The 13,031-nt window shown below is 51.5% G+C and overlaps 3 protein-coding genes across 3 annotated transcripts; 2 read left to right on the top strand and 1 right to left on the bottom strand.

The window, feature by feature from the left end:
• Positions 1-5,106: 5,106 nt before the first annotated feature.
• Positions 5,107-5,875, top strand: COL26b_012866 (uncharacterized protein; the record flags this gene model as incomplete). Its single annotated transcript, XM_053185500.1, has 2 exons — positions 5,107-5,642; positions 5,692-5,875. The coding sequence occupies 2 exons, from the start codon at positions 5,107-5,109 to the stop codon at positions 5,873-5,875; spliced, it is 720 nt and encodes a 239-aa protein (XP_053030576.1).
• A 635-nt stretch (positions 5,876-6,510) lies between these two features.
• On the top strand, positions 6,511-8,364 carry COL26b_012865 (uncharacterized protein; the record flags this gene model as incomplete). Its single annotated transcript, XM_053185499.1, has 2 exons — positions 6,511-8,167; positions 8,216-8,364. 2 exons carry the CDS (start codon positions 6,511-6,513, stop codon positions 8,362-8,364), a joined length of 1,806 nt encoding a protein of 601 aa, XP_053030575.1.
• Positions 8,365-9,167: 803 nt separating this feature from the next.
• COL26b_012864 (uncharacterized protein) lies at positions 9,168-11,596 on the bottom strand (the record flags this gene model as incomplete). Its single annotated transcript, XM_053185498.1, has 9 exons — positions 9,168-9,368; positions 9,419-9,729; positions 9,798-9,992; positions 10,051-10,443; positions 10,539-10,660; positions 10,727-10,861; positions 10,925-11,085; positions 11,140-11,503; positions 11,565-11,596. The coding sequence occupies 9 exons, from the start codon at positions 11,594-11,596 to the stop codon at positions 9,168-9,170; spliced, it is 1,914 nt and encodes a 637-aa protein (XP_053030574.1).
• Positions 11,597-13,031: the final 1,435 nt, after the last annotated feature.

Raw genomic sequence — 13,031 nt, 5'->3', positions numbered from 1 at the left:
CCATTATCATCAACAACACCATCAGCACCATCAACACCAAGCAACAAGGGCACCAAAGAGGCTTATAATGCCCAGCCTATAGAGGATTGGGCATCTGCCTCATCTGCAGTTAAGTGGTCGACGCCTAAGAAGAAGAAGGATCTTGATGATCAACTACGGTTATTCAGCCAGCTGGATCAAACTATCGCCACACAACGCCAGCTCTTTAGGAAGGTGAAAAAAGGCTATGAGGAGAAGGCCTTTGAGTTAGCTACCGCCCAGCGCCAGATAGAGCTCCTCCAGGCCAGAGTCGACAATAGTACTACGAGGAAGAGGAAGGCTGTTATATTGGATCCAAACACGAAGTTTGCGACGATTAAAGAGGTGCGGCAAGCCCAGATTGAGGCTGGCGATGCTGAGAGTATGTCAGATGAGTCCAGTGCATCGGAATTACCTAGTGAGGCCGAAAGTTGCATTATAGTGGCATCTAGATAATGTTGATAGTTAATTAAATAAAGTGGTGGTTGTTATGATAGTGATTTTTTGCGTGATCGCAAAGTGGGGGTGATCGGAAAGTGGGGGTGATCGGAAAGTGGGTGCTTTGACTTACCCCTAACGACCAGACACGGAAAGTGGTTCATGAGTCCCGCGGCCTCCATCTCGAAGCAGAGAACATCTTTCTGTGCCGCAAACTTGTCTCGAACTTCAGCATCCTTCATCAGCTGATTGGCAGAGGCAATGAGTCCATAGAAGATGGCAGGATTGTCGTCATCTTCGTCACGCTCTTGCCTGGGAACCAAAAGATCTGGCTCTGGAGCTTCGATAGGTCTGCGAGGATCATAGACCACATGGCTTAGGAAAAGTATATCTGTCTCCTGTGGAGGTCGACCGTACTTCCTACGTAGCCTCGGCTTCTTGGATAGTGCGGTTTCAATCGCTTCGGGAATGTCGCTTCCTGTCATTTCAAACGTACTTCTCAATTTAGACACAGCTGTCCTGAGGATATTTGGGGGAAGATTCAAAGTCCGAGTGAGTTTGAACTCCTGATTTTGGATAGTTTTTCCAAAGTCGTATTGAAGCACGCCGGAGTGCCCATCTCGAGGGGAGCTGACCACAACATCTCCTAGCCGTATATCGTGACCCGGTCTTTGACTCGGGGCACCTCCACCGATGCCGACCATTAGGCCGAGGCGAACGTTCGGAAATGAATCAAGCATCCTTTGGGCAACAACTCCCGCCGTGGACAGCCCATATTCGCCATCAGGCAAAACGGCAATGACCACGTTGTGTTTGCCTGCTCGGCCGAGAGTGTATGCATTGTGGTCGTGGACCGGGATTGCTTCGGGTGGTTCGTGAGTCTCATCGAGAAAAGCCTGCGCAGCGGTGTATTCGGTGTCGATGGCGCAAATCCACCCGATGGTGTATTTCGATAAATCAGTCATGTTGACGGTAAGTAGTGCTACATCAGGAAATATGCTCTTGTGCCAGAACGATCTGGTCATGCGCGAGGGAACATCTCGATGCTGTCCGCGATGATTGAGGCAAGAGGGAGAACAAAATTGGAAGCGGGAAGGGTCGATGGAAATGGCGGTTCACCTTGTACAGCGCTGCATTTGGGCTTGGCCAATACGCGTGTTTTAATTGTGATAGGCCGCGCATAAGGCGCCCAATAGAGACACGCAACTCTCCCTGTACCCGGTATGCATAGTCCTTTTGCAGAACGCCAAGAGAATGGGTCACCACGTGATGGCGGTCTCGCGAGGCAGATACGTTGAGATATACAAGACACAGTCGGAGAAGTGCTTGTGTCGCTACTGACCCATGGAATATTGTTTGATGGGATCAAGATGCTACGGCTGCCCTACCCTCATTCTGACTCTACTTTTGCCTCTGTCTTCAGTCTCGCGCTTACTTCTGCCGTCTTCGTCTCTGCCGTCGTCCTCTTTGCCGGAGTTACCTTTGGCGGTAACTACGCCTGCATCGATCAGCCGCACCTTACATCCTGAAGTCTCCGTGCGGATTAATGGCACAGTAGCAAATGCGATTCATGGCAATGAAAGAAGTATGTTCACTATAGTGTAAATCCATAGAATTCGTCTTTTGTCGTTGTTATACATCATGAAACTCCTAACTTAGATCCAATTGCCCACATGTCTGGTAGCTCAGCACATATCAAAATCATAGTTCTGTTTGTAAACTGTCCCTTCCTTGCGATCACCGTAAGCACTGGAGTCCTTCTGGATCCCAACGACCAATGCCTGACCACGAAGCTTGAAACAATTACTCGCGACACCCAGAGGAGAACTTGTCCATGGTTGAGAAGGTTTCAGATCAACGCGTTCTCGCATGATCAACGATACGCGGACTGGCCGAACTCGGGTTTGCAAAGCCCGCATGCCGAGAGAAAGTGAGGTTTCAGGCCGGATCAACACATCGGTACTGATGTCCAAGTCAACTGGAGTGTAAGCAAGAAAGGTTGCTCGCTTTTCTCCCTGTCCCTGAGCACAAATAGCGAAATGACCCCCATTCAGCTTGCTGAAAGCCGATGCATCGGTCTGTACACCATGAGCTCTGATCTTCTCCAGGACCGATGCCTTGTCGTCACACCAATGAGTAGTGTTGGGACCATAGCCCAGCAAATAGCTCCAAATGCAGAAGAAAGCGTCGTTCACATCAAGAGAATCAAACGGGGACTGAGTTGTTCGGGTTAGGAAATTTTCGAAAGGAAAAGTAGGATGTGACAAAGTCATGGGGGAGGAGTTACACACCTGGTTCACAGACTTCAGAAAGTCGTAGGTACTTCGAGAAAACGACTCTACCCACTCAAGACAGTTCATACCAGTCTTGAAGTTGAGAGGCTTGCTTTTCCAGAGAGGCCGAACATAGACCGTATCCTCAGGACGTTCCCAAGTTTGAGGCGGGGCTAACATCTTTGAGCGCAATAGAACACTGAAGCTTCGCAACCTCAGAGCATTCCCATGAAGTCTGGTCTTGGGCCAGTCGGCCATCATCGGGAGACCATTCGAACCCCATTCCTCCCGCCCAGTATAGCTGTTGAGAAGTTGCCTCGCAAAGTAAGGCATATTGGGGTTCGTCACGCGCCAATCTGGCGCCCAAGCGGGAAGCACTTCAGTGGGCAGTTGCCCCCACGCCCGAGATAGCAACCAAGAGAACAATCCATTTCGCGCCACTTCGGCGGCGAAGGCCATGTAGACCTCCTCTGTTGTCATGTCGTAGTCGGGAATGATCCGGAACATTCTTTCCTGAGGCTTCGGGTTTGCCCAACACACAGTTCCAACAGGCTCGACGTACGCATTTTTCTTCGGGTATTTGGGCTCTTGGCTCATAGTCACGTCCGACGACAGAGCTGCGAGCGCGAAAATGTGGTCTCGGGGGTTTGCGCAACCAAAATGACTGAAAGAGTGGAAGTTTTCCAGCAGAGTGTGGCCAGCACCTGAGTCTTCGAGAAGAACGATACGCTTCCATAGGTTCCGCATCTGACCCAATGCTTGTACAGCTAGCTGGGTGCTCGTTCCGAAGTCCTCCCCAAGTCTCGTCAAAGTAGCAATCAGCCTCACCCAGGACAGAGAAGCCGACCTACAGTACATCGTGACGTCTTGGTTGCGGACAACCTCTTGGATGATCCATCGTCGACTGAACCAAGGTTGGCGGAGCAAGGTACCCAAGGAACTGACGATCTTGTTCCTCTCCGTTCGCTCAAGCTCTGAGCTTGTTGACCTGCCCATCCAATTCAGGGAACGCATGGCCGATTCGGCGCTTGCATCTTTCCCGAGCCAGACTAGAACGCTCTCAGCTCGTCGATAGATATCAGCCATCAGAGGGATCTGTGAGCTCTTCTCGCGGTTGTCTTGCTGGTTGATGCAAACAGCGTCGGCCCAGATTATGCGAGGTCGGTCTTTGAGACGGAAGCATCGAAGTGCATCAGAAAGACTCTCCGTAATCATGAAGAAGCTTTCCTGTCTGTTCACATACAAAACGTGATCGAAGACAGGAGGGCCCCAGGTGTAGGATATCGCCTCAAATGCGAGGCCATCGTCTGAGTCGATATCTATTTCTCGGATGTAGCATTGAAGCGGTGCCTCGGGCGACGGCGAAGGTAATAGTTGGATGGCCCGGATGCAGCGGCCTGGCTGCAAAGGAAAGTATTGGTATTTTGACGAGGAGCGCATTGTTGGACTTTGAACGAAGAGACGAGGGACACTTTAGGAAAGGCGACAGAAATTTGACTGGAAAACGATTGAGGTGAGGGTAGAGACAATGTCATTGATGGCGAAGGCAAATAGAGGCGAAGTCATTGTGTTTTAAAATCTGCATCTATCCCCTTCCAGCATGTCTTGTCATGCGAAGATCTCATACTGCTAAGCGCTGGGCGGAACATCACGAAACTCTGTTGGTTCTCTCCTGTTTCGGGGTTGGTACCCATGTAAGGCAGAGTAAGTCGACCACGCAGGAACCCAGGTAAGGGTTTACTCGGGATCTGGTTCGAGGACTAGGTTGTTGGTCCATGTTACTTTTAGTAAATGTAACATGAGTTCCAACACAGGACGAGCGACCCGAAAGGGACTCGATGTTCAGCCGAAACAAGAAATTGACGTCCGACCAAGAACGGCCCTCCAATGTACATGGCTTGTCACAATTAGCGCCATGCAGAAATGACCAATTGGCAGATGTGGGACTCCGCACAACTTGGCACCGTTAGATGTTGGAGGTAAGCCGTGTTGGGAGGAACCCTCATGGGCGGCTACCTGAATTACAGCCGCCGTGGAAACAACGAAGACACGGTCGCGCGCGGCTGTCTTTTGAGTCTATGGCCTCAACTATGGCCGCTCGCTTGCTATCGTGCTGGTCCGCGGAACTGCTTCCGAGCTACAGGGAAAGAGGACGTTCTAGTTCAGTGGGGACGCAGCGCCTCGGCGTAATCGGCGTGTTCCAACATCGTATGGACTCGTAGATTGCGACATGTTGAATCCTTCCTTCCGCTAACAACTTCTGAGTGAGTCACCGGTTCTCATATAGATATTTTAGTGCGACCTCTTCGGCTGCTTCATGAGAATTTGCACGCAGATACAGAAACAGACATTTCGCATCGTAAATAATACGGAAGTCATGGAGCATCATCCTCTTGGACCCGAAATTCCATCCGGCCCGCCGACCGAGCCGCCGGCACGTACTCCGCTCGATGGTCGCTACACGGCGCTTATTCCCCTAGACCCGTCCCACGCGAAAGCACTCTTCAAGCACGTCGGCGGCAAAGAGAACGCACATTTATGGACCTACCTATTTCAAGAGCCGTACCTCGAGTATGAACCATTCGAAGCCGACGTCAAGGCATGGAGCAAGTCCGAAGACCCGCTGTACTTCACCGTGCTATCGGGTCCACTGTCGGATCCTTCAGCTGAACCAATTGGCTTCATGACGTACATGTCAATCGTACCGAGCCACAACCGCATTGAGATCGGATCGATTTGCTTCAGCGACAAGCTCAAGCGAACACGGCAAGCCACAGAGACCTTTTATCTTCTCATGGAGAGGGCATTCGACAAGATGAACTACACCCGACTCGAATGGAAAGCCAACAATCTCAACAAGCCCAGTTTGTCGGCCGCAGATCGCCTTGGTTTCGTATTTGAAGGCGTCTTTAGGTAAGCACTGGCGTCGATCTAATTCTGTTTGCCACTCATCATTGTGTAGGAAGCATATGGCTATCAAGAACAGACGGAGAGATACTGCCTGGTTTAGCATCACAGATGATGAGTGGCCCGTTGTAAAGGGCGGACTTGAGTCTTGGTTAAGCAGCGACAATTTCGACGAGAACGGCAATCAACGAAAGACGCTGAAGCAATGCAGAGATGATGTTCGAAACAAAGGGAACTAGATGTTTCATTTGGCTTTTTGATCAAATTATCTGAATGCATGGAAGGTAAAGGGCCATGGAGGGCTTGTGGTATGGAAGTGGTGGAGTATCGTTCTAGAATTGTGTACTATTACTGAGGAGACATAAATGTTACCTGCAGGCACTGTCATCGACGGATATGCAGCGATGATGGCTTGCATGAGAATTTCTGCGTTTTATTCACGCCGATAAGTCAACGGAAATGTGTCATGCATCCAGGTGTCGCCGCGTCGAGCCTTGCATCTTCCCCGCATTCTGAGGACTCCCCAAAGCTGGACAAGATCGGTAGATGGCGATTCAGGCTAAACTCAGTCCACCCCGACGAGGACTCACCACTGAACCGGGGCTTCGGAAAAGCGCCGTACCGTGACCTCACCGATCCGTGATCTCGTCTCCGGCCTTCCGAACCTCAGCGATTCTCAGCGATCCTCCCTCCGATTGTGGACCTGATCATGCATGTTTTCCATGGATCCTGCGCGGGGTCAACCACGAGCCCGGGATTTTGAAGACATGTAAAAGGCGGAGTGGATTCTCGTCAAGAGAGTACGAAAAGTTTGGAGGCTTTCACGCCAGACGAGATACGTCGTGTGAGCTTAACGATTCTAGGTCTCAACAACATGAAGACCAGTCTGCTGGCCTCGGCGCTGGCCCTCTTCGGGCTTAGCCATGCGCAGAATTCCACCTTCCAGAATCCGATCATCAGCGGCTTCAATCCGGATCCAAGTTGCATCTTCGTGCCCGAGTTGAACAACACATTCTTCTGTGCAACATCGAGCTTCCTCGCGTTTCCGGGTCTTCCAATTCACGCAAGTCGAGACTTGATCCACTGGAAGCATGTCTCCAACGCCTTCGGCAGAGCAGACCAACTTCCTGGCATGGCCTTCTTGCCAAAAGCCACAAGTGGAATCTACGCGCCAACACTACGCTTCCATCAGGGTACATTTTACCTACTCTGTACTCTAGTAAACCAACAATTGCCAAGGACGAACGACAGTCGATGGGACAACTTCGTTCTCACGGCAACAGACCCCTACAGCTCAGATTCTTGGTCTGATCCTGTTCACTTCAGCTTCCCGGGCTTCGATCCCTCGCCCTTTTGGGATGACGACGGCAAAACATACGTCTCAGGCGCTCATACTGCCGCCTACTATCCAGGCATTATGCACGCTCCGTTGGACCTCGTGACTGGTGAAATTGGAGACATCATCATGCCTTGGAACGGTACGGGAGGACGATCGCCTGAAGCACCGCACATCTGGAAGCAAGACGGCTACTACTACCTTCTCCTCGCTGAAGGTGGTACGCGAGAGAATCACATGGTGACGATGGCACGTTCGAGAAACTTGACCGGCCCCTATGAACCTGCACCTGGAAACCCTCTCCTGACTTCAGCGAACAACACAAGCTCATACTTCCAAGCTGTCGGACATGCAGATCTTTTCCAAGATTCCAAGGGGCAATGGTGGTCCGTCGCTCTTGCGGTTCGTGCCGGCGGCTCATATGGTCAGGATCCAGGAGCTTACTTCGGAAACCTGCCGATGGGTCGAGAGACCGTTCTCACACCAGTCACATGGAATGAAGGGGAGTTCCCTGTCTTCACACCTGTCACGGGCGATATGTCCGGCTGGCCGCTACCGTCCGAAGCTATTCCCGAGCAAGGCGAAGGACAGCTCAGTGACGCAGATGATGCCGTCAACTTTCCTCCTGGCAGCAAACTTCCGATTCACTTCATACACTGGCGCTTGCCCAAATCAAGAAACTACGCCGTCTCACCCCCAGGTCACTGGAACACACTCGCCCTCAAGTCATCAGTTCTCAATCTCACAGCTTTTGACGCAGATTTCGCGCTGGGACGGGGTCAGACTTTTGTCGGGCGCCGCATGGCACACTCTCTGTTCCGCTTCCGTGTGGATGTGGACTGGTCAAAGTCTCTGACGAAGGAGGAGATGGAGGTTGGCATCTCAGCAATTCAAGACCAGGCGCAACACTTTGACTTGGGTATCGTGATGCTCAAATCCAATGGGAGTCAAGATCTGCGACCACACCTTCGTTTCAGGGGTATCTCAGAGACACCCTACCGAGCAATGGAGAACCCTCCAAACCAAGTGTTCCCTCTGCCTGATGGGTGGGCTGAGCAAAAGCTCTCTCTTCAGATCGAGGCGGTCAACAGCACGCATTTTGCCTTCTCGGCCGGACTTGCTGGACCGGGAGAGAACTCTGAGATGAGAGTATTTGGATATTGTAAGGGTACCGAGTTGGTACCGTACTACTCTGGTATGTCAAAGTCCACCGCACGTCGTGATCACGCTGACAAAGTTTCAGGGGTCGTCTTGGGTGTCTACGCTACGTCGAACGGGAAGCATGGAGAGCAAGCATTCGAGACGTACATCTCTAATTGGAGGTACACCGGTGTGCGGCAGTTGAGAAGCCAAGAGGATGTGGACGATGCTGACGGAGCTAGAGCTCGATGATGATGTATCAGGAGAAGCACTGATCCTCCTAAAGTCGTTGAATCAGTCCGTAGCCAAGCTTTGGAAATGATTGCTCTTTTTAGTGACATTTGGCAAGTAGTAAAGAGCCCTCGGAAATATCTGTGATAGGACCGGATGTGACCTGGACACTGACTCTGTGCCAAGGAAAACATATCCCGCGCATCTATCATCACGCTTTCGAGTAGGTAGCCTCGTTCTACTACGTAGAACCCAGTGACAGAACTGAAGCTTCCCGGATGTACCGCCCACATGGTAACCTTAATTCGACTCGCGTGAGCTACTGAGAATGGGTCCTAGCTGTTGCTATTCGTCCGATGTAGCGATGATCTAGGAATCGTGTTGTTATCCCCGGTTATCTCCCCGGGTGTGGTACAGAGCTAGCAGACATGAGGAGAAATACCGGTGTTAGCCCCTGCCTCATTCGTTCAATAGTCATTCGAGCCCACACGGCATACACCACTTGTCCAACGAAATATCCACACATGCTTGGTGTAATGTACCGTAATTAGGCTGCAAAACATTGATAATCTTGACATTGGCAAGTGTTCTCTTTGAAACGAAGGGTATATCAGGAATAACCTGTCAAGGTCTGATGTAGGAAACGACAGAAAGAAATACCAGTCTTCTGCATTACATCCATGATCGTTAAACCCATCCACATCAATCAGCCATAACTGTCCAGATTCTCGAACAACTCCATCTAACCCCACGAAGCTCCGACCCTCCCCAAGTCATTCGAACCATTGAAAGCTCTCAGATAGTTATCCTCTGTGATGTGGTGCTCACTCGCCACCACGGTGGTTGTCGGCGTTCTCGTCGTGGTAAAGAGGCGGGCAGACCGCGGTCTTCTTCTGGAAGATCCAACGCTTGATCCACCAAGGTAAGACAGTGAAAAGTTGATAAGAGGCGTGGGTTCGGTCCGGGACGCCGAATACGTAGTCTAATTCTTCCAGAGACTTCTGCTTCGTTTCGGGTACAAACAACTATGCCATGTCAGTGACTATCGCGCTATTGACTAGAGCAGACAACTCACAAATATAAGACCCAAGGCAACTAAATTTAGTCCAGCATAGAACGAGAAAGCTCCAGTTGCCGTCATTGCAATCAACATGCGAGGGAAGGTGAGGGACAGAACGGAAGCCCAGAAGTTGTTGGTCGCAACGGCCCACGACATGCCGATCTCACGATGCGAAAGAGGGAAAACCTCGGCCGAGTACATGAACGGGACCGGGCCTTCTCCGGGGGAATAGAAGGCTGCAAAGAGGTAGACAAAGGTTGCAACTGCGGCGATTCTGGCTGTGCTGTTCTCGCTGTCCTTGTCGATGAGATAACAGAGACCAGCCGCTACACCCAGAAAGTCAACGTCATGCGACAGCACCGATGAGGGTTCGCTCCGTAGCAGGACAACTCACCAAGCAGGGTCCAGAACATGTTCGGGAATGTGAAGAGCAAGAGTGTTCGCCGACCAAAAGTGTCGATCGTCCACACTGCAGGCCATGCGAAGGTGAAGTTAATCAAACCGAAACCGAAGCTGGCCCATAGAGCCGTGTAATCACTGATGCCGCTCTCCTTGAAGATGGTCGAGCTGTAGAAGGAAATGATGTTGACTGCCATAAGGTTAGCATGAACTGATTGAGTCATTGTACAGACGATCTGAAGACTTACTTCCACACATCTGTTGTGCAATCATGACGATACCCGCCGCCCATGTCGCACGTCGAATACGCGGAATCGTGAACAACTCAACAAATCGAGTGAACAAATTGCTGGTAGTCTTGAGGCCAGCCTCGCGCACGAGAGCGACCTCATCCTCCAGTAGCGCATGGATGTAGTAGAGATCGCGGGCCGCCTGTAAAGGGGTATTGCGCAATCGCAGTAGAGAATGCCAAGCGTTGACGGTCTTGCCCTTCTTCAGGTACCAACGAGGACTCTCAGGGCAGAAGTACGTGCCAATCACAAGCGGCACAGCTGGGATGAAAGCAGAGCCAAACTGTAGTCGCCATGCGATGTCTCCGGTTTTACCAACAGCAAGGTTGGCGCATGTGCCCAGGAAGATGCCTGTTCGGTTTCGCAATCAAACTTGTCAGCTATTTTTGAAACGAAGAAAACAACACCTGCTTAACCGCGCCAACTATGTTAGGACTACTACTCACCAAAGGCCGTCCAAACTTGCCAAGACATGACCAGCCCGCCTCGGATGAGAGTGGGGGAGTTCTCGGCGGAGAATACCGGAACTGTAACCTCTTTCAAACCCATTCCGATTCCGAGAAGCATCCTGTCAAAGAAGCGTTATCAGCGAATGATCGATTGAGTTATGATCAGGTCGCCGACGGAAACTCACCTGCACACTGCCAGTTGGCCCCATGTCTGTGATACGGCCATGCCGAACGGAGCGAGTACAGAAAAGATGGCAGCGACGAAGATGACGCCACGTCGGCCGAGAAGTTCGTTCATGGGGTCGGATATCCAGCCGGCACTGTAAATCCAGTTTTAGTCGAAGCTTAATGGATACGCGTAAAGCTTGTTTAGTGGTACTTACAACAGGCAGATGGTGATGTACGGCATGGAGTTGACGAAGCCGATGATCCAGCTGTTCTTTGCGCAATCACCCTCGTTGGCAACAGGACCGCAGGCTGAGCCAGCAGAGTCAGGAATACCAAGGGCATTGGGGAAGGCGAGGTTAGCACCGTTGGAACCGGTCTGTCTCTTAGTGAGCCGCTCTGCGTTCAAATATCGTCAAAATTCAAGACGTACCTGATCCCATCCCTGAATGGCTGCAGCAATCGAGTTGAGAATGATGGTGTAGTACAGAGCCCACGGGTGCTTCCATCTGTGGGTAACTTCCTCTCGAAGAGCAATCTTCTCGCTCTCGTCAAGTTCATCCAGAGTCTCGAAGAGGGCCGGATTCTGCGCCACCAGGGCGCCTTTCTGGAGAAGCGGGAGGATGTCGTCAGGCAAGCCTTGAGTCTTCTGATATACAGCAACCTGCTCCATGAGTTGAGCCTTGGAAATTCCTTTCAGAGGGTTGCAAATCTCCCCCTCGAGGTTCTGAGTGAGCTCGGCGATGCTCTGCTTTCTCTCAGCCCCATCATGATGGAAGACATTGTCCTTGTGGACGCTGTGATGTGCATAAGTGAGCTGTTTGCGGTGTTCAACTGAAAACAGGGGTTATAACTCACGGTGAATCGGTGTCAAGTCTCTTCTCCGACATCTTGTTTTTTTTTCCTCAAACGTCAATGGCGATAAGTTGCTGCTGACGAAGCTGCAAGTGCTGGTTCAAAGTGAAAGTCTTCCAAGCCCAACGTGACGAGCACCAGTCTCAACGACGAGCAAAAGAAGGTCGTCCCGTGTGAAGCCGGCGGGATGTAGCGGGGGCGATCAGATTAAATAACCATATTACCCGCAGACGGTATGCCTGACTGGTCTCTATGCAGTAATGGGCGTTCTCTAGAACCGCGGGGAACGTTGCCCATCCATCGCGTGTACTCGTCCGTACTTTCGAATGAGCGGGCGTCGGGCAAGTATGTCACCGGGATGTGGAGGGCCCTGAAGTCGTCAAAGGTACACCAGCGCCAAAGAAACTTCTGTCTGGCGAACAATAAGGCAGACTAGCCAGCCTATCTCAGCAAGATGCGAGCATCCAAATAGAGCCCGTCTCTAACGCAAAACTGCGGGGTTACCGCTGTCCCTCCATGCAGCTTATGTTACAGTACAGCACACCAGCCTGTCGGTGTCGCCATCAAAGGGGTGTATCAAGGCTTGGCCTGGTTGGTCGCATGGCCGTTGAATGATCCCCCCCTGACAAGAGAAAGCTTAGGTAGCTTGGTGAAGCTTAGTCCTTCTTGATTAGCTTAGCTGTCTGGAGTACCGAAAAGTACGTGCGCCTCGTCAACTGTCTGCCTCTGAGTCTGTGCAAGATGACAATTGCTGCCGCGTTGGGCCGTGGGTGCGTGGCTGACGCATTACGCGAATGTGCCCTTGGGCTGTCGAGGCGGCACGCAGGGGTCCGATCACGTTCACCCCCGCCATTGTCAGTTGGGCATACGGTCGAGGTCGGTCGATTCAACCTGCGGGCTTCTCCGCACCAAACTTCACCGGATTGTAATTCTGGACTCGTCCGGTAAAGATCATCGTTAGGCTGACTTTGTTGTAAGAACGACCAACGAAGAGAAGAACAGCCTGATGAGATGAGCGGTTCTTTTTAGGGTCTGACAGTGCCCACAATTGATTTGCAACGGACATATGCTGGCAGACATGCCGTCAGATCAATGGACCCGTTTGTCTGGTTCAAGATTCGTCGTGCTACCGACCTCAATTTTGAAGCATCCAAGAGCTGCGATGGTTCTAGGGTTCGTCAAATGGTGGCCGGCTCCCGCATCGGATGGCACTCTTCATAGTGTCTCATGCAACCCCTCCGTGCATCGTATGACTGAGCGTGGCACTCGGCTGGGGATAGCCAACACCAGATCGCAAGACATGGTCTTCAATCGGACACCAATTCTTTCGGCCTCTACGAACTGGTGGGTTGGATGGTAGTCATCACTCTCGTGACCAAATTACATGCAGCCCGCCAAACTCGTCATGTTCGTGTTGGCCCACTATCATCGATCTCAATCCTGCGTCAAAGAAACACCAAGAGCCTTCCC

Source organism: Colletotrichum chrysophilum (assembly GCF_026319265.1).
Source record: "Colletotrichum chrysophilum strain AFK26 chromosome Unknown scaffold_193, whole genome shotgun sequence".
Taxonomy (NCBI): Eukaryota; Fungi; Ascomycota; class Sordariomycetes; order Glomerellales; family Glomerellaceae; genus Colletotrichum; species Colletotrichum chrysophilum.
Note: the sequence above shows the minus strand (reverse complement) of the source record. Positions and strands in the feature narration are given on the sequence as shown.